General features: G+C 40.2%; 1 protein-coding gene across 1 annotated transcript in view; it reads right to left on the reverse strand.

The window, feature by feature from the left end:
- LOC136874405 (ankyrin-1) overlaps positions 1-26,764 on the reverse strand; it is a 55,588-nt gene that overhangs the window by 25,772 nt on the left and 3,052 nt on the right. The window contains exon 2 of the mRNA XM_067148038.2: positions 291-411. Coding sequence (XP_067004139.2) covers positions 291-411 — 121 coding nt within the window. The remainder of the gene's footprint in view (positions 1-290; positions 412-26,764) is intronic.

The raw sequence follows: 26,764 nt of genomic DNA on the forward strand, positions 1-26,764 counted from the left end.
GAGGATGACCTCTGTAGTAGCTGATTATTATTATTAAAATATAAAAATCTATTCATTTGACACTGAACTTGTACTGAACTTGAGAGATGAATTGTGAAATTTATATCTTGTGAAATGCAACAGATTTCACAAATTCTGAAGCTTCATTCTGCATGCTGTATACTGTACATTAAGTCAATGTAAATCTGGGGCAATACTTGATTATTTCAAAGAGTAAAGAATCATAAAACAATAAAGCAGCCATATGCTGCAGACTTCAACCATGAGGCTTTTATGATTATTTCATTTACCTCAGAGACAGGCCCAGGATTTTGTTCAACGCCTCCTATGAGCAGTAACATGGATATTACTGCATAAAGGCCTCTAGAAGTCTCATTGGTGGAAAGGTTTTTCCCAATGGACTGACTCATTCTGAAACACAAACAGGAGAACATAGCAGTGAAATGACACAAAAAATCTGGGTAATGGATGCAATTTTTTCCTACTTTTTATAACAAAAACCAAGAGTAAGGCTTTCATGCAAAGTACACTGACTGACAGAGCAAATGCAACACCAAGGAGGAGTGGTTCGAAAGGGATGAAAGTTGGGGAAAAAACAGAGACGGCACGGACGAATAATTGATGTTTATTTCAAACCGATATGCAGGTTACACAATGCGCACGGCATCGACTCAGTAGGATGTAGGACCACCGCGAGCGGCGATGCACGCAGAAACACGTCGAGGTACAGAGTCAATAAGAGTGCGGATGGTGTCCTGAGGGATGGTTCTCCATTCTCTGTCAACCATTTGCCACAGTTGGTCGTCCGTATGAGGCTGGGGCAGAGTTTGCAAACGGCGTCCAATGAGATCCCACACGTGTTCGATTGGTGAGAGATCTGGAGAGTACGCTGGCCATGGAAGCATCTGTACACCTCGTAGAGCCTGTTGGGAGATGCGAGCAGTGTGTGGGCGGGCATTATCCTGCTGAAACAGAGCATTGGGCAGCCCCTGAAGGTACGGGAGTGCCACCGGCCGCAGAACATGCTGCACGTAGCGGTGGGCATTTAACGTGCCTTGAATACGCACTAGAGGTGACGTGGAATCATACGCAATAGCGCCCCAAACCATGATGCCGCGTTGTCTAGCGGTAGGGCGCTCCACAGTTACTGCCGGATTTGACCTTTCTCCACGCCGACGCCACACTCGTCTGCGCTGACTATCACTGACAGAACAGAAGCGTGACTCATCGGAGAACACGACGTTCCGCCACTCCCTCATCCAAGTCGCTCTAGCCCGGCACCATGCCAGGCGTGCACGTCTATGCTGTGGAGTCAATGGTAGTCTTCTGAGCGGACGCCGGGAGTGCAGGCCTCCTTCAACCAATCGACGGGAAATTGTTCTGGTCGATATTGGAACAGCCAGGGTGTCTTGCACATGCTGAAGAATGGCGGTTGACGTGGCGTGCGGGGCTGCCACCGCTTGGCGGCGGATGCGCCGATCCTCGCGTGCTGACGTCACTCGGGCTGCGCCTGGACCCCTCGCACGTGCCACATGTCCCTGCGCCAACCATCTTCGCCACAGGCGCTGCATCGTGGACACATCCCTATGGGTATCGGCTGCGATTTGACGAAGCGACCAACCTGCCCTTCTTAGCCCGATCACCATACCCCTCGTAAAGTCGTCTGTCTGCTGGAAATGCCTCCGTTGACGGCGGCCTGGCATTCTTAGCTATACACGTGTCCTGTGGCACACGACAACACGTTCTACAATGACTGTCGGCTGAGAAATCACGGTACGAAGTGGGCCATTCGCCAACGCCGTGTCCCATTTATCGTTCGCTACGTGCGCAGCACAGCGGCGCATTTCACATCATGAGCATACCTCAGTGACGTCAGTCTACCCTGCAATTGGCATAAAGTTCTGACCACTCCTTCTTGGTGTTGCATTTGCTCTGTCAGTCAGTGTATATCCATGACCATAAAGTTATATGCATTAATAAAAATAAGAATGATAATAATAATAATAATAATAATAATAATAATAATGAGACTGGCGTTAAAACAGCTCGAGATACTTAAAGAAAGTACAGAAAAGGTGGGACTACACATATCATTCGGGAAAACTAAATTCTTATGTTCAAAGATGGATATCAAGAGGCTGAGAACAAAATATGGTACAATTGACAGAGTCCCTTACTTTAAATACCTAGGAGAATTTATCTAACTGACAGGCCTTGAAAAGATCTAACAAAAAACTCGTCTCCAAAAATTAAAAGAGCATTAGGGTTAGTCCAAAACATCTACAACAAAAAATCCATGTCAAAACATACAACACGTTCATAAAACCAACAGTCGTTTATGCAAATGAAACATTGGCACTGAACAGAAAGCAAGAACTTGGAGAAATAAAAAAAGAAGAGAGGAAGATCATTAGGAAAATCGTAGGAGCAGATTAAAACAACAGAAAATTTCTCAAACATTGAATTTGACATTAGGAAAAGACAACTGAAATACTTCGTCCATCTGACTAGATCACCAGAAAATCGATTGACAAAAAGGATAATAGATTGTGTAACCTCGCTTAAGAACTCAACACCCTGGCTCAACGAACTTTGAAAAGACCTCAGAAACTTAAAGTTGAACAGACATCCTAGAAAGAGACATCTTTAAGCTCAAAGTAAACAATTGGGAAGCTACATCAGAGCAACCACAACAAAAACAGTATAGACCAAAGTAGTCAGCAGAACGTAAACAAGCCTTCTCGGAAAGAACGAAAACCTACTGGAAAAACAACAACCCACAGAAGAAATGATTGTGTTATTTGCTTCACATCCTCCAATATTGGGAGAATTTGCTACTAATAATAATTTTGATGGCCGAATATCAAATTTGTCACCAGAGATCTTTTATGAGCCAACATCATATGACATGGTGTGCAAAATGAACTCGTTTTTTTTCCTCCCACAAAAATCTGACTACATTTGCCTGGTTTGAAACAACAATCTAGTAATTGGGAGGCCGGCACCCTTCCACTGATCCACAGAGGAAGCTCGTACCATCAAAAGAGGTACCACAAACAGCTATCACAACAACTTAAAATTGGAAATGAAATTTTTACTAGTAAAACAAAAGGTCACAAATATTTTATTACTATTTCAGAAAACCTGCTTTTTAGCTTCAATATTTCGACTTACTTCTATCAATTACAACTGAGCGAGTTGGCCATGCAATTAGGGGCGCGCAGCAGTAAGCTTGCATTCGGGACATAGTGGGTTTTGAACCCCCACTGTCGGCAGCCCCGAAAATGGATTTTCCATGGTTTCTCATTTAGCCGGCCCTGCGGTGTAGGGGTAGAGCGTGCCTGCTTCTTATCCGGAGCACCCGGATTCAATTCGCGGCCAGGTCAGAGATTTTTACCTGCATCTGAGGGCTGGTTCAAGGTCCACTCGACCTACGTGATTACAACTGAGGGGCTATCCGATGGTGAGATAGCGGGCCCGGTCTAGAAAGCCAAGAATAATGCCCAAGAGGATCCATTGTGCTGACCGCATACCACCTCATAATCTGCAGGCCTTTGGGCTGAGCAGCGGTCGCTTGGTAGTCCATGGCCCTTCGGGGCTGTTGTGCCATGGGGTTTGGTTTCTATCAATTACAAAACACTGTTTATCAACACAATCGACTACTGCAGGCACTTCAGTAACACTGGTATGTGCTGTAGAGTGTATTCCGTGCACAATAAAAACGACCAATCGCTATCAGAATTTTCAAGCATGGTTGTTTAAAAACCGCAATCTGAACATGGTTACTCCATCATTCGTTTCTCACCATCACCAATAAATATTATGCACACTCTAAAAATACTGAACTCTATCATTCCCTTTACATACATGCTATGGAAACAATTGTTCTCCGTCGATGAAAGTGTTCTGCATGGTCAGCACAACCGAGTCAGCCGTCATTAATCTTCATGAACAGTCTTCAAAAGGCACCTAAATCATTGTCTCCTGACGTTCTGCAGAAACGATTAGCATTTTAGTCACTTAGGTTCAGCATGTGTCCTGTTGCCTAGTAGGTACTGGGTCCTCCATGGGCGCTGATAACTTGTTCCATGCATGATAGCATCGACGCGTATAAGGTTCTTTTGTAGTTTGAAAGGCCAACGGATGAGGCTTGGCCTGCCGAGTCCTCACGGATCACTCAATGAACGGGTCTGGACTGTGCACAGATCATGTTGCACAACACAACAGGCTTGGCGTCACAGTTGATGATAAGCAGCAGGCCTGGTCTCTGAAGGTCACGCCTGACAGGCAGCCCGTCGGATCTTGCCCCAAAGACGAGGCCTGCTAAAAAATCTTCCCGTGTATGGCCAGCTATTTCAAGGCTCCGTCAAATAGGGTGCGGACTGTGTGCGCGGACTGACTGTTTGCGTCCGCGCTGAAAATGTACACCATGACATTACATCATCCTGGTCAAACAGAAGGCAGCTTACCGCAGCGGACAGTTGTAAATTTTCACGGTTTGCATGGCCAACACTGAACGTCTCCAGAAGATACAGAGTAATTAATTGATGTAGTGCGTGGTCATGAACACCTGTACGACATATGGCACGTCGATTACAAAGATCACAATTAGGCATATGGTTCAAATGTCATCATACCTTGGTCACCTCTTTCAGTCGCCTCTTACGACAGGCAGGGGATATCGTGGGTGTATTATTCGTCTGCGTCCCCCACCGACAGGGGATGCTGGACATTTGATTAAGGGCCGGTTCAACCATCTGCTGGTAAAGCGGCTGGCAGCTGCCCGGGAGGTAAACTACCTGGGGGTGTAAATCAGCTGGTACTTTGGCTTGCGTGCAACCACCTTCGCACAAGTGCTAGGTAGCTACCCAGAGCTAGACACCGATATACGGAGTTAGACTGATTTTCAGCGACTTCTCACTTTTGAGTGTGGTGCTATCTATCATTAGATGTACGAAGCTCATTTCGATTATGTTATTTTCCTGTGTTTGCATCTGCTGATTATCACCAAAAAGCGTAATAAGGGGAGTCTCAAGAGTTATGGACAACGATTTATGTCAAGCTTTCATGATTTTAATATAAGAGCTTCAAAATCAATACTTAATTGGGATTAAACTCTTGAGATTACATTTTCTTACGCCAGTTAGAACCTGTCATGTAAGGCAGCGTTTTTTTGGAAAGTATTCTCGTAGTAGATTGGTCAAGTCACTCGCTCCGTAATAGAAGGTACGCAGGTTTTCTTCGTCTTTCTAATATACACTTAAAAATTTATTTTCGTTCCCTGCCGTTGGTCTTAACTCTCTTTTACGCACTTCCATATACGTAAATACACACACATCTTCCTTACGGACATTGCCTTTGAGCATTCTATCTGCAGGCTTCTGTGAATTGAATTGATTAAGTATCTCCACGATCCTCTATTTGCAACTAGCTCTGTGACCTCGTTTAGTTCCACATGCTTCCTGCCGGGCTGAGTGGCTCAGACGGTTAAGACGCTGGCCTTCTGACCCCAACTTGGCAGGTTCGATCCTGGCTCAGTCCGGTGGTATTTGAAGGTGCTCAAATACGTCAGCCTCGTGTCGGTAGATTTACTGGCACGTAAAAGAACTCCTCCGGGACAAAATTCCGACACCTCGGCGTCTCCGAAAACCGTAAAAGAGTAGTTAGTAGGACGTAAAATGAATAACATTATTACACATGCTTCCAGTTATTGATAATACATATCATTCTAATGTTTAACTTTATGAAGATAAAGTTGGAAGGTACTGTAAATTTAAAGTTAAAAATTTCATTGTTCCGTATTGAAGAATATCACAGTTAAAATTGAAATAATTGATAAGGAGATTCCACCTATTCAATACCAAAGAATAAGAAATGTAGTGAATTACATTCTACTTTAATAATAATTAGAAATGGTACCGGTTTCGACCCTAGTCCAGGTCATCATCAGCCGATTAAGAAATGGAAAACAATGCATAGGATCAGTAAAAGAGGCAATATGAAAAGGAAATGAATGGGGGTAGACACTGTAAAACTTAGAAGAAGTAAAATACAAGTCATTCAAAAAAAAAACAGTGCGCAATTCTCTTAGCGGCAGCAAGGCATACGCAGCGCTAGGCAAAGTCCCACAATGATTACGAATTGCGCACTGTTTTTCTTTTGAATGACTTGTATTTTACTTCTTCTAAGTTTTACAGTGTCTACCCTCATTCATTTCCTTTTCATATTGCCTCTTCTACTGATCCTATGCATTGTTTTCCATTTCTTAATCGGCTGATGATGACCTGGACTAGGGTCGAAACCGGTACCATTTCTAATTATTATTAAAGTAGAATGTAATTCACTACATTTCTTATTCTTTGGTATTGAATAGGTGGAATCTCCTTATCAATTATTTCAATTTTAATTGAGGTACTGTAAGTGCAAAGAACTAATCAGGGTAAATATCCATTCATAGGAAGAGGAATTTGGGAATGGAATATTTTCCAATTTCTTTGAAATGATTTACAAGAAGACTGTAAACAACTGATAGGGAATCTGCTACCTGGGCGACAGTCCTGTATGCTATATTAATCATAACATCACTTTCTATAAGTAGCACACATATAAAGCATTTTCCTAGCAGACATAATATTGTGATTAAACATATTGTTAACAAAAGAACGTATAAAAAGAGGCATACAGATTAGTACAACACTAATAATGAAAATATAAAAATTCGTCAAGGTGAAAACTCAAACCTGCATACCTCATATTATGAAGCGAGCATGTTAGCCATTATGCTATGAGAAAGCTTGGTGTAATTAGGATACATGCACTAAGTTATACCAGTTATACCTGGTGTTTGACAACTGAAAAAGTAGAAAATTAAGGCCCATTTGAAATGATTTCCAAATAGGTCTTGATTTTATATATCTTTTTGAGTTTCTTTGCGAAAGCTTGACATATAAAATGTGTTCCCTACGCTACAAATGTGAGAGGCTGTTGTGACCGTTGCAATTCTAAGGAAGCATTAATGTTCAAAATCCTGCAATACAATATTGATCACTGTTATAGTATCATGCATTTTTCAGTATACTGAACTAATTTAAGTTGTATGTCAACAGAAATACAGCTAATAATGTTATTTGAGAAACCACACATGTCCATTTTATGGACAAAATGGGTTTAATGCACATATGTGAACATTATATGTATTCGCATCTTTCATAGAGAAATCATACATACACGTCCACCTAATTTTAAGGGTTTTACTGGGACCTTGAAAATCGTGTTTATTTGAGTAAGCACACATGTCCAGGACATGAGTTGTTTCTCAATTAAACACATCTGGTGGCAACCATATGAACTAATGACACTGGTCTCTATAATTGTCGCTGTTAGACAGCTGTTGTTGAAGTTCATCATGGAAGAAGCTAATATTGATATGGACGTTAAGGGAAGGAAAAAGGGACATAAACAAGTAGAGTACAAGTATGAAATTATAAAGAGAGCTCGCGTTAGGGGCTTACAATATGAAAACTGGAAAGAGAAAATAGTGCAAGAAAGGCATTGTGGGGAAGCATGCAAGTAAGTGTATACAACATAACCTAAAATATTAACTTAAATGTTTGACTGTCTCAGCTTCTAGATGTGTTTATTGACGTTTATTTTGGTCTATGATTCAACAGATGTGCAAATCAGTGCTGCAGGAGGATTACTGAGTAGCAACAATGGGAAGTGTTCAACAAATTCAGAAGTTTTGACACCAAGAATGAGCAGGACGCATATTTACAGAACCTGATGGAAGTTGTCCCAATACAGAGAAGAAGGCCATGTGTTATGGATGGAGGTAAATCAAAAAGTCAAGGATTCAAATATAGGATATCAACGTCATCTTCAGGACAGTATGTAGTATGTAAGTCTGCATTTATTGGTATACACGGTATCACTCCAAATCAAGTCCGTAGACTGGCTAACCTACTAGCTGCAGGAAAATCCCCTATTGATAAATGCGGAAAATGTGTACCTGGTAATGCTATCAGTGGAGAGATAACAAGTGCAGTCATGGACCATATAGCTTCTTTTCCATATAAGGAAGCCCGCTACTCCAGGAAAGACTATAAGTATCTAGATGAGAAACTTAATGTCAAGCAGATGTTTGAACTTTTCAAGGATATGCATCCCGATACAAAAGTTAAGTATCACTATTATCGCAAAGTGTTCCTAGAATGGTTCTCTCTGTCATTCGGACAACCTCAAGTTGACGTCTATGGTGATTGTGAAGGATTAAATATTATATTAAGATTAAAAGTAAAAGTCTTAATGACCGGGCGAGTTGGCCGTGCGCATAGAGGCGCGCGGCTGTGAGCTTGCATCCGGGAGATAGTAGGTTCGAATCCCACTATCGGCAGCCCTGAAGATGGTTTTCCGTGGTTTCCCATTTTCACACCAGGCAAATGCTGGGGCTGTACCTTAATTAAGGCCACGGCCGCTTCCTTCCAACTCCTAGGCCTTTCCTATCCCATCGTCGCCATAAGACCTATCTGTGTCGGCGCGACGTAAAGCCCCTAGCAAAAAAAAAAAAAAAAAACAGTCTTAATGCAAATGCTAAGCGTGTGGCACTAGCTGAGCTCCAGATTCACAAGTGTAGAGCTAAAAAGTTTTATGGGAAAGTGAAAGACGTGGAAGTGTTAATGCAGACAAGCAATGATATAGCAGCTATCAGTATTGATTACATGCAGAATCTCCACCTACCCACCATTCCTGTTCAGGAGTCATTTTACCTTCGGCAGCTCATACTTAATGTTTTTTGTATACATGATCACAGAACAGGAAAAGCAACGTTTTTCATGTACCATGAAAGTGTCAGAACCAAAGGCCCAAACGAGGTTTGTTCATTTATTATACAATACCTTGAAAGTGTTCCACATGACGTGAGGAAATTACATGTGTTTTCTGATGCTTGTGGTGTACAAAATAAAAGACCACACAGTCCTACGAATGTGGCCAACACTGACAGGTCAATGTCATACACCACTATTTCCCTACACGAGGTCACTCGTTCATGTCCTGCGACCGAGATTTCAGTGTCATCAAAAGGAAGATGAGGAGGACCGACAGAATTTATTTGTCGAAGGATTATGTTGAACTAATAATAACATCGAGCAAAAAAAATCAATTTACAGTAATTATGGTGGAAACCTCTCATAATATACTGCAGTTCAAAACATGGTGGCTCCAGTTCTACAAGAAAAATACTATTTCTATAGAATCGTGTGGTAAGCATTTAGATAGAGAACACAAAGTACCTTACCAAATAAGCAAATTTAACCATTTTACCTTCATCAGTGACATGAATGGATCAGTAATTGCAAGGCCCTACATTGACAGTGTGGTAAGTTATACATTTCGGCTGTCTGCAACATCTTTAGTGCCATCATTACCCACTGTGAAAGCATATCCAGAAGGCCATCTCCCAATCAATGAGCAAAAAATCGAAGATGTGAAGAAGTTACATAGATATTTACCCAACGAGGATGAAATCAACAGCTTCTACGACAAGATTTTCTCCTGGTCTACTGTTAATAGGCAGGACGCATCTGAGGACCTTGAATAAAAGGCATGACAAGACATTCTCTTGCCGTTGTTGTTAACAGGGAAGATGTCCCTAAGTAACTATAATAAGTTTTTTTGTTAAGACGGACAATGTTAGAAAATGTTCTGAATTTTTGAATTAAAGTTGTTGTATGAAGGGAGATTTAAAGATGTAACTTTATCTATATAAATAAAGTTGTAGGGGGTCCGCTGTCTGTAATTTCGTTTGTTTTGCCAATTTTTCAGATATTTATCCGTTTTGGGTCAACTCAAGACAGAATCGGTGGTTTTTACTTTTCGTGTCTGTTTGTCTGTTCCACCATCACGTTGAAACGGCTGGATAGATCTCAACCAAACTTCATATTTAGAGTATACGCATCCCGGGGAAGGTTTCAATATGCATATCATTTTAAAATCTTTGAATAGACGGGGGGTTATCAGAAAAGCAGAACGGTTTTCCTCCATTTTGTCTTATACTATTGATTTTCTGTAAACTCCGTGGACTGTACGAGAAACGTCTCTTCATTATAAACAACTTTCGTTATGTTCATAATTTACCTTACTCTTCACATGACGGAGAAATTTACTATTTCATGCGGGTATCATGCTCTGCATTTAGTGACCGACAGACTGACAACGAACCTACAGGTTACCATGGCAACGTATCTGACTGCTTGCCAGCTGGGAAGTAAGTATTGCCATTTTCCTCATCATGCTTTTAAATTCGTGGTTGTTCCTTGGGTAGAAGGCAAGAGAGGCGTCAATCGGCCTATCTGCGGGATATTGGCGGAATATCGTTGGAGGTTATAACCACCCTTGAATAGATTAAGTAATAACACCATTAGTCATCTTCTTATCTGTTTACCTAAGAATCACTGCGCCTAAATTTCTCCTCTGTTACCGCTTTATTATATCCATAACACACACCAGCATAATTTATGGAGGGGCATTTGATTTTCCAATACATTCACTTGGCATTTACATATTTGTCGTTATACAGCTGTCCTCAGTTATAATCCATTTTCTATTAATTTTCAACTTTCTTAACTGTATTATTTTTTCCTTAATTACTCCGCATGTACGCGAGTGCTAGAATCTACTGGATATATTTCCACCAAACTTCATATTTAGAATCCACCTGTCCTTCGATAGGTCTTAGGGCAAATATTGTTTCTAAATCCCTGAACTATCTGGGGGTTTATATGAAACCAAAACCGTGATTCACTCCCACAAAATATACACAACCAAACTTAATGGAAATCTACCTGCCTTAATGGAAATTAATTTCTAAGCCTTTTTTCTCATGTGCATCATTTCGATACGAGGATTAATAAGGGAGATATCATTAACGGACCGTTTTTCGGTACAAGTCCCATCGGACTTAACTCAAGATCGGGTAAATGTAAAGCGTATTTCTTACAACTTGAAAACTACTGAAGATATTCGAACCAAAATTTATATTTAGCATCCACCTGTCCAAAGGTAGGTTTTTAAAGGTCTATAACATTACATGTTCCCGGAATTGACTGGTGGTTTATAGGGAACTGAAATGGTGATTCTTTCACAATATATACAGTACAAAACCAATCTGACTGGAAATAGACCAAACGTGATGGAATTCCATCTCTAAAACTTTTTTTCATGTGCTATTTTTCGTCAGGAGGATTAATAAGGGAGATATCATGAATGGTCAGTTTTGCAGGTTAAGTCCAGCGGACATAGCCCAAAAGGTGTTGTACGTGGAGCAGATTCCTTATCTATCTATATAAATAAAATCGTAATGACTGTGCACCTGTACATTGACTATTTTGGTGAAATTTTCGCACAGCTACCTGTTTAAGGGGTAATAACAGCCAACTGCATATTTTTTTGTTTTAGTTTCCTGAAAGTCCTAATTTTTACCCTCCTTGCCCAAAATCCACATTGCGACATAATCTGCCAGACGAAAAAGAAAGTGGAAATTTGACAAAATTATACGAAATTATACGTTTTAGCCCGTAAGGGATGGAAAACTTCCAAGATCTTTAAATTTTTCACATTTTATCCGAAATGAATATCGAAATATGGAGGCAATTTTAATGATGGTGCAGACCTTCGGGAAGTCCTATCACATAACAGATTGCACAATCTCTGTTCAATTTGGAATGATCTACAACCTTGGTCTTATGACCTTTTTGTCGTATCTGTATCCTTTTTACGTCTGATATTTCTCTGTTAATTGATGTTAAGTAAATTCGGACTTTTCACATGCATAATTCATACTTTCAATCACTTATAGGAAATACAGAATCATCAAACTCTTCACGAAAATTGGCCCACCCAGTAGCCATATGTGAGCCAAATGCTATGTATGTAGCTGTCACATAATTATCCGAAAAGTAATGCAAGGTGAGATAATCTTACAAGAACTTTACCCTGTTCAACGTTTCTAACACAATCTGGCCCTAGAATATATGAGATATCATAGGACCAGCCATTTAGGCCACTAAATCTGGCGTCTTATGGTACAATCCTTTGTCGATATGACGTGCGTTTAGGAGCAGTTATCTGTAAATGAAGGTCTGCAATATTGTAAACAAGCATATACTTTCGTATGTCGATCCACACTCACGCTCACAAATTAAGGATAATTCTGATACAGGGTGAAACAACGCTATCTTGGGTGGTTTGCGGTTTAAAATACCTCGGGGTATGACCATGTGGTGCATATGACCTGCGGTCGTCGCACGGTGGCGCTGGCAGCAGTCCAAATACGCAGAGGTGTGTTGGTGCATGTCAGAGTACGGTGCAGCGAGTAAGTGTGCAGATGTTTTCAGACGTGCTAATGGTGACTGTGTGGTGAAAATGGCTCAACGAACACATATTGATGACGTTATAAGGGGTAGAATAATAGGGCGACTGGAGGCTGGTCAAACACAGCAGGTCATGTTTCACAAAGTGCGATCTCAAGACTATGGCAACGATTCATATTTAGAAATTTTCATGATCAGTATTGAAGTGGGATTACAATATTTAAAAATTAAGAAGGTTCCTACTATTCAATACAAAGATATTTATTAATGTGAAAGAATCACATATCGTTCAAATGAGGTACTAGTTTCGGCACCAGATATGTGCCATCATCAGCCACAAAGTCAAATCGGGCAAACACAGTAAAACCCTAAAACAACTTTACACACACTATAACATCTGCATGGATGAATGTGAAATATGACTTTAAAACAACTTTAAAAACACACTATAACATTTGCACAGATGCATATAAAATAAAATATGGTAGATGATGTTGCATTCCATTTTAAAATCCGTTAAAATGATGATTCCCTTGTTGTATACCCATGGCGGTTTGTCCAGCTTATATATGACTTTAGTTTTCTAAAACTGTTAAATTATGCTGTGAGGTTTATTGTCATATGAAGTTGACACTATGTGTGTTCTGTACTCGGTTCCGGAAAATAAACGTAAACATGAACTTGGTAAGATCCAAAGAATTAATTCCCACTTCAATATGGGTTGAGGAACTTGGGGAAGAAATTAGAAGTCGAATTAGGCAAAAGATCGGAAGGAAAGATCAAAAAGAAAAGTCTAGAAAAACCCAGAGAATACTAGAAACGAACTCACCTTGAGCAGCCTGAGTGATCGGCGGACAGAGCTGGACTGATGGATGCAATTATAAGATTAAGGGGCGAGGCGTAAGGGAGGAGAGGGGAGGGGTAGAGGCGGAGCAACTGTCACGTAGCTTAGGTGGAGCGGAAGGATGTGGTAGTGGGGGTAAATGATGTGGATATGTACTGCGTATGGTTTGAATGATCGACTTGTTTTTAGGTGGTCTGATATTTCTTAGCCATTTAATTAAGAGATCGTAAAGAATATTCGTTTTCTCGGACATTTCATTTAAATTATAGTTAGGGTTGAAATATTGATCGCAATGAATGAAATAATTTTCGAAGATGTTCATAATAAAGTCATAATAAATAATAATAAATAATAAATAATAATAATAATAATAATAATAATAATAATAATAATAATAATAATAATAAAGTCATATTTCATATTCATCCATGCAGATGTTATAGTGTGTGTAAAGTTGTTTTAGGGTTTTACTGTGTTTGCCCGATTTGACTTTGTGGCTGATGATGGCACATATCTTGTGCCGAAACTAGTACCTCATTTGAACGATATGCGATTCTTTCACATTAATAAATATCTTTGTATTGAATAGGAGGAACCTTCTTAATTTTTAAATAATTTTTAAATATTGTAATCCCACTTCAATACGGATCATGAAATTTCTAAATATTAATAAAAAAAGAAAAGCCTATCAGTATATGGGTTTAAAAATTAAAGTCGCCAAATTGGGCAAAGATATTCGCTTCTTGAAGCAATGTATTATGCACAATTTAACACCAAACTTTCTGAAAGGAACGCTCAAAAAACATCGTACCGCACCACATTCCATCCAAGCCCAACAAAAAACGAACAAAATTTGGTTGAAACACGAACTTTGTTTTTTATATAAGAAAAAATCGTTTTTAAACAGTAAACTTTACGAGACTCACCTTGAAGCAGCCAATCTGCTTCCTGGCATTCAATAAAATTTATTTCTAAATCAGGTTAATAATAAAATGTTTGACATACTTTCACAAAAACAGTTTACGTTAGAGAAGAAATTAGCTACATTAAAAATGAACAGAAATGCATCAAAAACGCAGCCCAAAGAAATTAGTTTGCAAAGAAACTCAATCAAGAACTTCCATCCTCCTGTTGTCAATCTTTCGAACGTAATTTTAAGCACGGAAGAAACTGCCATTTTAGCGAAGGGTCCGAAGCATAATTGGCCTAATATGAACGAAATAAACGCAGTCACTAACTTAATGATTGAGTCGGAAGCTACAATCAATAAAATGCCGCTAGAAGATCAAGACGAAATTAGATTTGAAGTAAAAAGAAAATTAGATAAGATGTTCAGTTCTAATAAAGGAAATAAAAGAATCCCCCTATCAATTCTAATGCCAATAATTTTACTTCCGAACATAAACAAATCGCGGAACTCAAAAAGAAAATTAAAAATAACGATCTGATTGTCACAAAAGCGGATAAAGGAAATACTACAGTTATCATGGACAAAACTAATTACATATCTAAAACCAAAGAACTTTTTAACAACAGCACGTTTACAATAATCAATAAAGATCCTACATAGAAAATACAGAGACAGTTAAAACAAACATTAAAGAATATATCTTTTCTTTTTACAGATCAAGAAAAACAAAACTATTAAATATGAATCCAGGTCTACCCACAGTTAAAGCCCTCCATAAAATACATAAAATTGACGTCCCTATCCGGCCTATTATTAACTATAAACCCAGCCCCCTATATAAAATTGCGCAATTTGTTCAACGATTTTTAACTAAGAACTATCAATTTCTCTCAAAAAAATTCATCAAGAACACTACTGAACTAGTTGAAAAAATGAAGTCATTTAATGTACAACCCAACCATACCCTTCATTCTTTCGACATAGTAAATATGTATCCAAGCATACCCACAACCAAACTTTTCTCCATTATTGAAGATAACTTTAACAAACAGAGCTCTCTCAGCAAATTAGAAATACAAGATTTTATTTCTCTTCTGAAACTGGTCATCAACAATAATTTCTTTAAATTCGATGAAACCATCTATCAACAAAATGGACTGACTATGGGATCACCCGCTTCGGGAATTCTAGCGGACATTTATTTAGATTTTCTGGAATATACAAAAATAAATAGCAATACTTTTCCAAACATCCTCATGTGGGCCAGATATGTTGACGACACATTTGTTATAATGGATGAAGAAATCAAGAATGCGACCTCTACCCTGCAAGAACTAAACAATATTGACCCCCACATCAAATTTACACTTGAGTCCGAAAATTAATTAATTTTCTGGATTTAACTATTCTCAGAAATCCATCTGCTCTTTCATATAGAATTTTCAGAAAACAGACACAAACTGCCAATACTATTCGTCAAGATTCCATACACCCTCAAACACACAAACGTGCAGCGTATAATAGCATGGTTCATCGTGCATTCACGATACCTATGTCTAAAAAAGACCTCAATAGCGAACTCAACACTATAAGAGCAATCGCCAAATTCAATGGTTACAGCAGATCATTTATAGAACAGATAATCAATAAATTTAGACACCGGCCCAAGACTACTCTCACTATAGAAAAACCTATAACTAACGTTTCATCTACTTTTACATTCAACAACGGTATCCATCAAATCACCAATGTTTTTCGAAAACATAACATAAAAATCTTCTTCAGAACTAATAATAGGACCTCAGAAATTATACATAATTCAACATCAGTCAACACCTCTAACAGATTTTCCAAATCTGGAATCTATAGATTCAAGTGTATTGACTGCAGCGCCTCCTACGTGGGACAAACTGGACGCAACTTCATAACCAGATATTCAGAGCATGTCAACGCGGGAAGATATAACAAGTTTTCTGCTATAGGCCAACACATTCACGACTCTAATCATAAGTTTACTGATATAGAACATGATTTTGAAATACTTCAAATAGCAAACAAAGGGCCAATTATGAACATCGTCGAAAATTGTTTCATTCATTGCGATCAATATTTCAACCCTAACTATAATTTAAATGAAATTTCTGAGAAAACTAATATTCTTTACGATCTCTTAATTAAATGGCTAAGAAATATCAGACCACCTAAAAACAAGTCGATCTTTCAAACCATACGCAGTACATATCCACATCATTTACCTCCACTACCACATCCTTCCGCTCTACCTTAGCTCCGTGACAGTTGCTCCGCCTCCTCCCTTACGCCTCGCCCCTTAATCTTATAATTGCATCCATCAGTCCAGCTCTGTCCGCCGATCACTCAGGCTGCTCAAGGTGAGTTCGTTTCTAGTATTCTCTGGGTTTTTCTAGACTTTTCTTTTTGATCTTTCCTTCCGATCTTTTGCCTAATTCGACTTCTAATTTCTTCCCCAGGTTCCTCAACCCATATTGAAGTGGGAATTAATTCTTTGGATCTTACCAAGTTCATGTTTACGTTTATTTTCCGGAACCAAGTACAGAACACACATAGTGTCAACTTCATATGACAATAAACCTCACAGCATAATTTAACAGTTTTAGAAAACTAAAGTTATATATAAGCTGGACAAACCGCCATGGGTATACAACAAGGGAATCATCATTTTAACGGATTTTAAAATGGAATGCAACATCATCTACCATATTTTATTTTATATGCATCTGTGCAAATGTTATAGTGTGTTTTTAAAGTTGTTTTAAAGTCATATTTCACATTCATCCATGCAGATGTTATAGTGTGTGTAAAGTTGTTTTAGGGTTTTACTGTGTTTGCCCGATTTGACTTTGTGGCTGATGATGGCACATATCTGGTGCCGAAACTAGTACCTCATTTGAACGATATGTGATTCTTTCACATTAATAAATATCTTTGTATTGAATAGTAGGAACCTTCTTAATTTTTAAATATTGTATGGCAACGATTCCAGCAGACAGGAAACGTGTCCAGGCGCTACAGTATGGGATGTCTGCAGTGTACAACACCACAAGAAGACCGATATCTCACCATCAGTGCCCGCAGACGGCCACAGATTACTGCAGGTAGCCTCTCTCGGGACCTTGCCACAGCCACTGGAACACTTGTCTCCAGACACACAGTCTACAGACGACTGAACAGACATGGTTTATTCTCCCAGAGACCTGCAAGGTGCATTCCACTGACCCCTGTTCACAGGAGAGCCTGTAAAGCCTGGTGTCAAGAACACAGTACATGGTCATTGGAACAGTGGTCCCAGGTTATGTTCACGGACGAGTCCAGGTAAGGTCTGAACAGTGATTCTCGCCGGATTCTCATCTGGCATGAACCAGGAACCAGATACAAACCCCATAATATCCTTGAAAGGGACCTGTATGGAGGTAGTGGTTTGATGGTGTGGGGTGGGATTATGATTGGTGCACGTACACCCCTGCATGTCTTTGACAGAGGAACTGTAACAGGTCAGGTGTATCGGAACGTCATTTTGCACCAGTATGTCTGCCTTTTCAGGGGTGCACTGCGTCCCACCTTCCTCCTGATGGGTGATAACGCACGGCTCTAGCTGCCATCGTGGAGGAGTACCGTGAAACAGAAGATATCGGGCGAATGGAGTGGCCTGCCTGTTCTCCAGACTTAAACCCCATCGGGCACGTCTAGGATGCTCTCGGTCGACGTATCGCTGCACGTCTTCAAACCCCTAAGACACTTCAGGAGCTCCGACAGGCATTGGTGCAAGAATGGGAGGCTATACCCCAGTAGTTGCTCGACCACCTGATCAAGAGTATGCCAACCCGTTGTGCGGCCTGTCTATGTGTGCATGGTTATCATATCCTATATTGATGTCGGGATACATGTGCAGGAAATAGTGGCATTTTGTAGCACATGTGTTTTGGGACGGTTTTCTCAACTTATCACCAATACCATGGACTTACAGATATGTTTCGTTTGTGCTCACTATGTGCCTATGCTATTAGCACCAGTATTGTGTAGTGCCGCATTGTGCGGCACCACAATATGCAATTATCCTTAATTTATGAGCATGAGTGTATATATATTCACTGATGTCGATTTGTAGCGACCGAGAAAGGGTGTGTCTGCTATTGTAATCAGTACTCCCCATACTGACTTTGACTGGCAGTAGAAATGGGGTCCTTCTCCAACTCCTGTGTAACAGGTAGTAGTAAGGAAGGCCTACCATTGTAATGAATAGTTCACTCCTCGATTTGACTTGCAGAAGGCAAGGGAGCATGCAGTTTTGTTTAAAACTCCCCTACCCGATTGTGTTTGGCAGTAGGCAATGGTGCTCGCAATTATAAACAAATGTCCTCATCTAAAAAACACGCACAAGATGGCGGCGTGTGCAGAAGTGACGCTGAGTGTTATGCGCAGTATTATTATATTTTTGGTGGTAAAGAGTGCAGTGCAATACTCCAAAAGTGCTACAATCGCTTCAGATAACCCTCCTGGATACCTGGAAAACATAATTCTATTGGAAAAACTATTGGTGAGTGAAAAATGTAGTCTTAACGGTTTGACGTGGTGCAGTGCTGAAAGTCTGGGGATGGCAGCCATAGGTCAGCCTCGGCGAAGGGACGGTGTTGTCAGACTGCCTGTAGATAATCAGCCACTGCTGTGCTTGGCACTTGCCCTAAGTGGGGACATCGAACTAAACCCGGGTCCACAACAGTGCACAATTTGCGGCAATAGTGGTAGGAGGAATCAATTATTTGTCCACTGTAATAATTGCTCGCTAAAAGGCCATAGAACCTGCGCAAAAGTCTCAGTGTCTGAATTCAGAAAAATAAAGAATGGTTCCCGTACATGGTTATGCTGGAAGTGTGAAATGCCGCTGTTATCAGACTCGTTCTTTACAGTTACCAGTGATACGCCCAGTGACTTAGTGAATAATTCTAAATGTACATATGTAAATAAAAATATCACTTTTTGCCTTCAATGCGCGCAGTATTATGCGACCTGGACGGTTACAAAATATCCACGCATCGCTTGAAAGCCTTGACCCAACCATCGTATGTGTCAATGAGATGTGGTTGTCCAGCTAAATTAATGACTCAGAAGTGTTCCCCGACTCGCTGATATTGTTCCGTAAGGACTGAACCCACCGCTCTGCAGGGGGAGTTCTAATTGCAGCCAAGCCAGAATGTAACTCGAGTTCATCACCTGGAGACAGCAGCCGAAGCACTGTGGGTGGAAGTGACGTGCAACAAACGCAAATTCCTTATTGGATCAATTTATCGCGCCCCTAAGTCGTCGCCGGAAATGAACGATGAACTAATCCTCTCTCTCGAGCGTGTGCAACATGTACAACAAAATTACGATGCCATTTATATTGTCGGTGATTTCAACTTAGAAATTACGTGGTCCAGAAATGCTGCACCTGTTCCAAATAACCCCCTCGCCAATAAATTCCTTTCCGCTTTCTAGGATTTATTCCTTCATCAATTAATGTTCGAAGCCATGCGTATTACACAAACAACACGTTCAACCCTTGATCTTTTCCTAAGTAATTTACCACAGTCCGTCCAATCTCTTAATACTATTCCTGGATTCTGTGACCATCAGGCAATCCTCGCAACACTGACCCATATAAAACCATCCCCCAAACTCCATACCAGAACAGTTTATAATTTTTCCCGAACAAACTGGAATGATCTATCCACTTTACTATCCAACCGCCTCCCCGTTCTCACCTCAGATTTCACCGGCAGTACTGACATAAACAAGATATGGAACGACTGGAAGAAAATTTTCTTTCAATGCGTAGAAGAAACCACACCAACAGTAAATATAACCAGCAGATGGAAATCTCCATGGATTACCAAGGAGATAGTGCGAGAAATTCGAAGAAGGGACCGCCTGTACCAGAAATGGAAAAGAAATCCAACCGATTATGAGTGGGAGAAATACAGGCTGGCTAGGAACAAGGCTAAACAATCTATCAGAGATTCCTACGATTCTTACATCCACAGTCTCAACACCAACTCCAAGGAACTCTGGGCTCTTCTCAGAAGTAAAGGTTGCAACAGAGCTCCATCTGTATTTAAACATAACGGTACGGCAGTCTCCACACCACAAGAAATTGCAGACACCTTCAACAGGAAATTTAAAAGTAACTTTTCCGTCCCTACTGAGGAAGAGAACATGCTATATTCAAGGTCAACATCTACCCCTCTCTTCCCTCTAACCAACCTGTATTTCTCAACGAATGAAGTAAAGGAGAGCCTTCCGAAAACAAGACCTCATGCCGCGACCGGGCCGGACCGAGTGCCAGCAAGAATTCTCAAGAATTGTGCAGTCGCCTTGGTGCCCTCGCTTTGCGCTCTCTTCAACTATTCCATTAATACCGGGTCTGTACCTTTGGAGTGGAAAGAAGCCAACGTAGTGCCAGTTTTCAAAGATGGAGATAAGGAAAACGTAGATGATTACCGCCCAGTTTCTATAACATCAGGGGTCTGTAAATGTATGGAACGTCTAGTTGCTAAATGTATGTTGGATTTTCTCAGGGAGAGAAACCTGCTGAACTCAAACCAGCACGGCTTCATTCTGGGAAAATCCTGCACAACACTTCTAACAAATGTCATTGATGACTGGCAGTTCTCTTTGGAGCAGACTGATGTCTCACAAATAGACTGTGTGACTCTGGACTGGAGCAAAGCTTTTGACCAGGTGTCACATCAAAGACTTCTGTTAAAACTTAGCAACTACGGCATTCAGGGTAAACTGCTGTCATGGTTGAGGTCATTTTTGGTGGGTCGAACGCAATGTGTTGTGTACGGAGGAGCCAAATCAGACCAAACCACAATTATACTTCTGGAGTAATTCAGGGCAGTGTGATAGGGCCCCTCCTGTACGCGATTTATGCTCTCGACTTACCGGATTGTGTAAATTCGACCATGGCGCAGTATGCCGATGACACAGTCATACACAGAGCCATGGAAAACAGTGATGATATTGTACAATTCCAATCGGATCTGGATAGTATAGCTCTGTGGTGTGAGGTAAATAGATTGTATATAAATATTAAGAAGCGTAAATATATAAGACTAAGCAGAGCTAAACAACCACTCCAGAACCAACCTACTCTATGTGGAATCCAACTGCCGACTTCTAACTCCATCAGACTGCTCGGTATTCACATTACGGACAATCTGAAATGGAATAAACACGTGGAGGAAGTGAGGTGTAAGGCATACCGGGCGCTAGGTTTCGTCCATAGATGTCTCTCGGGAGGAAGAAGTAAAGCCCTACGAACGGCTTATATTTCCCTTGTGCGGCCCATACTATTATATGGCCTTCCTTCCTGGCATCCAACTACAACGGAAAATATGAGGAAACTAGAAGGTATCCATCGACGAGCAGAACGTTTAATTAACAAACACATCCCCTTAAACACAGCCAGGTCATTGCCACCAGTGAACTCGTTATGTACACAAATAGATGTAGCCTTCCTTAGGAAATCCCTGAGAGACAACACACACCTCTCTCCTTTTCACCGCCTGCAGCTCAATTACCGCTCTGTTAAAAGAGGCCAAGGAGTTACTCTTGTCCCTCCCTTCGCTTGAACAACCTCATATTTAAATGGGTTTTACTCAAGGGCTGCTCGTACATGGAACCTTATACCATCTGAGGTAAAGCTACTTCCTCTTCCTCACTTCCTCCGCGAAGTAAAGAAAATGTATATGTAAATATAAACCTATATGTGATGTATATAACTTGTATAAATTAGAATTGCAAGAAGGATGGGTGCAAGTACAGGTGTATGTGGGTGAATGTGTATGCGTGCGCGTGTGTGAGTGGTTGTGAATGAGTGTGTACACAGGGGTCTGAGTGAGAGTATAAATGGCTGGGTGTTCTTACTCTAATATTTTCAGGATAAATCAAGATAATTATTATTCTAAGGGTACAGTGTTTGTAGTGTAAATATGTAAATTTAAAATTGTCTACATAAGTTTGTATGTAAATATTCAGTAGAGCTTATGTACACATGTGGAGATGGAGGCACTTCCGTGTATGTGGGGCTTGCCCTTTCTCCATCTACCACCCCTAAATTGTACATGTACAATTTAAGGAAAATAAATAATAATAATAATAATAATAATAACAATAATAATAATAATAATAATAATAATAATAATAATAATAATAACAATAATAATAATAATAATAATAATAATAATAATAATAATAATAATAATAATAAAATGTGACTGGCATTAGGCATAGTGGCCTGCTATTTTGATAGAAACTCACCATCTTGGTATGACTGGCAGTAAGCTGGCTAGAAGTAGGAAAGGGGGCTGTCATTGTAACGAAAACTCCCCAAATCGATTGTGACCGCGCAGTAGGCAAATGAGCCTGCCGTTATATCACAAATCCGTAACAAAGACTTCACATTGGAAACAGCGTATGGGGACCTCCCCATGTTGTTTCTCGGATAACGCTAAGAGATATGCAATTTTAAAACAATCTTATTTACTGCATGTACAGTATTTACTTCGATTCGAATACAATGTAGAATACCATAGCGAAGCACGGGTAGACTTGCTAGTTATATAATAAAAGTGTGATATGTAGTGTGCTTAAATGTTTGTAAGCATTAAATAACCTCATTTTGGTATGTTTTTGCAAGCAAGAGTTTTTTTATTTAAGAAATCACACATGTCCAGTGACTTTCAGTCCCCATATCACACTTGTTTGAAAACTTTTTTTTATTTGAGAAATCACACATGTCCAGTGACTTTGAGTCCCCATATCACTCTTGTTTGAAAACTTTTTTTAATCAAAAATGACGAGAATTATTACAAGAGATGTGATATATAATCGGTATACAAACTAGACACAAATTCCAAACATTCGAAGCTGTAGGCAGTTTTTTCCACTTTTCTCAAAACTTGTAGTAGTGGACATGTGTGCTTTCTCAAATAACCGATTCATTTATGCTGCCGATAATGCTACCTGGGAGAGGTCGAACGGAATCATCCTTTTACGCGGAGGGCAAGTTACGCGCTACTTTACCAGAAGGTGGTAGAACCGGCCCTAAAATAACAAAATGATAACACAAGTTCAAGAAAGAAAAAAAATGAGTCGGTACACACTTCATCGCAACTGCTTTCACACTGGTTCGCCCTGACTTGTCTGCATTCTATTTGACTATCGCAGTCCGCGACTGCCTGTGGTCATTTCGTCCACATGGACAGTCTGCTTCCTGTTTGACAGAGCCTTTACCCCAAATCTGTAATAAATTTGTATGTAAGTAATTTTTTAATCTGTTTATTTTGAGGTAGAACTAAAATGAACTGATGAACTTCAGTGTGTTTTAAGTAACCAACAGTATTTCAAAGAAAAATCCCATACTTTTCCATCATAAACATTAAGACCCATCGTAACCTATAGGTTACGTATGGTATTGGGGCAGTAACTAGCTTCAAACTGAATGTCATATTTTTTTCATAAAACCTATTTGTCTTGCATCCCAAAAAACTAAAAATTGAATTTAAAACACTTTTGTTTTACGTCACACCGACACAGATAGGTCTTATGGTAAAACACTTTTACTTGAACCGTGGGCCCGAGGAGGTTATATCAACGGAAACCCATGCCCTTGCTTACGACCAGGGTGCGAAATCACAGGAGGGGAGAAGGGAGGGTTCCCCCCACCAATAATGATTTTATCTCAAAGGTACCTACCTCCCCACTAAAATTGCTCGGGGGGTATTCGTTCATTATAAAATAATGAGGAAAATGTAGAACACATAATATAGAAATACTGTAATAGAATGACTGCCGACAGTGGGGCTCGAACCCACAATCTCCCAAATGCAAGCCCCAGTTGGCATCTCTGAAGATGATTTTCCATGGTTTCCTGTTTTCACACCAGGTACTTTAAGGCCATGCCCGCTTCCTTGCCCATCCTAAGACTTCCCTATCCCATCGTTGCCATAAGACCTATCTGTGTTGGTGTGACGTAAAAACAAATTTTAAAAAAATGAAACAAAGAGATTTAAAATTTACATTATTTTCCTGGTGGAGGAGGTAGTAGCTTACTTACAGGGAAATTATATACCCCTCCCCCCACCAGGTACTGCCTGAAATAAACACTAGTAGTTAAGCCCTATGATCGCCCCTTCCGCCCCCAGTACCATCTCTTTCTGATTTCCCATCCTATTGCTACCCCTATCCCATCATTGCCATAAGACCTATATCTGCGTCAGTGCGACGTAAAAACAAATTAAAAAAGAAATGAAACAAATAGATTTAAAATTTACATTATTTTCCTGGTAGAGGAGGTAATTTACTTACGGGGAAATTGTATTCCCCTCCCCCACCGCGTACTGCCTGAAATAAACACTAGTAGTTAAGCCCTATGATCGCCCCTCCCACCCCCTGTACCATCTCTATCTGATTTTGCATCCATACTTTCATAGCATGATAAGGATGTAATATGTTAGAAATCTTAAGTGGAATACCTTGTAGAGGAGAGATGTGTTCACTGCGACAGCCAAGAATCCACCCACCATCCCCCAGAAGTAATTTTGCTTTTATAACCTAATGCAATTAATCATGCGCCACTGTCCATCGCCTAACTACGTACCAGCATTTCCATTGGGCAAGACACAATGGGATGTGATGTCACTCCCAGCAATGAAGTAAAATGAATTCCATTACCACCCCGCGCACAAGAAATACACAACTTTGTCACTAACCTATCCTAACGTATTCAGACCAATTGAGGTGTCACACAGGATACTAGAGGCCTAGGGCCGCTTCGCGGCTTCTAACCTGTGGGCTTATGCCCGCAGATCCCCTTTGCTTGATCCAGACCAATAGCTTTGTCACTAACTGACCCTAACCAATCCAGACCAATGGCTTTGTCACTAACCTACCCTAACATATCCAGACCAATGGAGGTGTCACGCAGGATACTAGAGGCCTAGGGCCTCTTCGCAGCTTCTAACCTGGGGGCTTATGCCCCCAGATCCCCTTTGCTTGATCCAGACCAATAGCTTTGTCACTAACCTACCATAACGTATCCAGACCAATGGCTTTGTCACCGTACAAGATTTGTAAATTCAAAAGTAGTGCCGTTACACTAGGACTATTTCTTTAGATGAACAGTTGGCAGCCCTGTCCTCCGCACGATCACGATCATCGTGAGAAGTGAGCAAGAGAGAAACAAATGACAGTGCAATCACACCTAGGTGAGTGCGCTGGGAAATGGTAAGTCTTACTGAACTTTTGCCGTTTTGATCATTTTAGTGATACCGTATACTGTGACAAGAGTGCCGCAAGGAGACACACGAACACATCTGTGGCACACTATACAGTATACTGACATTTTTAAATGTTTTCAACATGTAATAAAGAGGTCAAAATCTACCACCATAACATATTTCTATGGTTATATTTTTTACAAACTTTATTATGTTGCAACAAAAAAAAATACATTATACTTAAAATTACCTGTTTTTTTTAAAACGTAATTTTCGGTGATGCTTGCAAAATAAAATCGTGGGACATTCAGTCGAATACACTGTATGATGGGTATTCAGCCCGAAGGCTGGTTTGATCCTCCACAGCTCTGCCAACAGCTGTCATAAATAGCCTAGGCATCACTGAAGAGGCATACTAGGGAAATAAGGAGTGAGGTAGCTTCCCATTGCTTTCCTCAGTGTGATGCAATATAATACCTAAATTAAGTCAAATTTTGCGTTTCATGATGATTTTGAAGGAAAATAACACAAGGGCACACTAGACAGTAATCGACGTGCTGGTCAGTAGAGGTTTGCCGTCCCTGCTGTATAAGGTCATATGAGTCGTCCAGTTGCAAAACCCGTTATGTGCATTTTTTTCTCAAAATGAGTTATCACCGCCATTGTATGCAGCTCATCAAAATACACAATCCAGTAATGTATTACGTGAGCAAAGGCCATTTAATCTATACGTTTAAAGGAGACAAATTACAGAACTGTTGCAAAAGTCATTATGTCCAGCGTGTGTTATGCAGCAAAGCTCGTTATGTCACAGAACCCCCTGTAAGAGGATCATACGTACACAAACAAAATCAGGCAACTTTGTGATAAGAAGTGAAGTAAACTATAACAGCGATTGTGGTGGAAGCAAAAAGCATACTGAACAATGGGACACCCTTTTCTGCTATTGTGCCACTACCAGTGGAGGAAGGGGTTCATCTTAAGAAAGAACACCTTGCTGACCAAACATTACGGGAAACAGTGGATAAGGAACGATGACCGCACGTTCTACAAGACACTGTTTGACCAGCGGCAAAATTTAAACAGTGAAATGCCAGAGAGCGATGATTTCTTGATGTAATCATTAAATCAAAGAGCAGGGATTAGATATCAAAACATTATATCCTAACCTAAATTCTTTCCATTCATGCTATTTTCATAGCGTAATACTTTCAAACGTAGCTACTGAAACACTTTCACCATAAATCTCCACACTCTATTCCATATACTGCTGCACATATCTTTTATCTCCACAAAACTGCTGCAAAACTCATTATGTCCAAGAACGCTTACTGTTTAATTACAA

Source organism: Anabrus simplex, chromosome 5 (assembly GCF_040414725.1).
Source record: "Anabrus simplex isolate iqAnaSimp1 chromosome 5, ASM4041472v1, whole genome shotgun sequence".
Classification (NCBI taxonomy): Eukaryota; Metazoa; Arthropoda; class Insecta; order Orthoptera; family Tettigoniidae; genus Anabrus; species Anabrus simplex.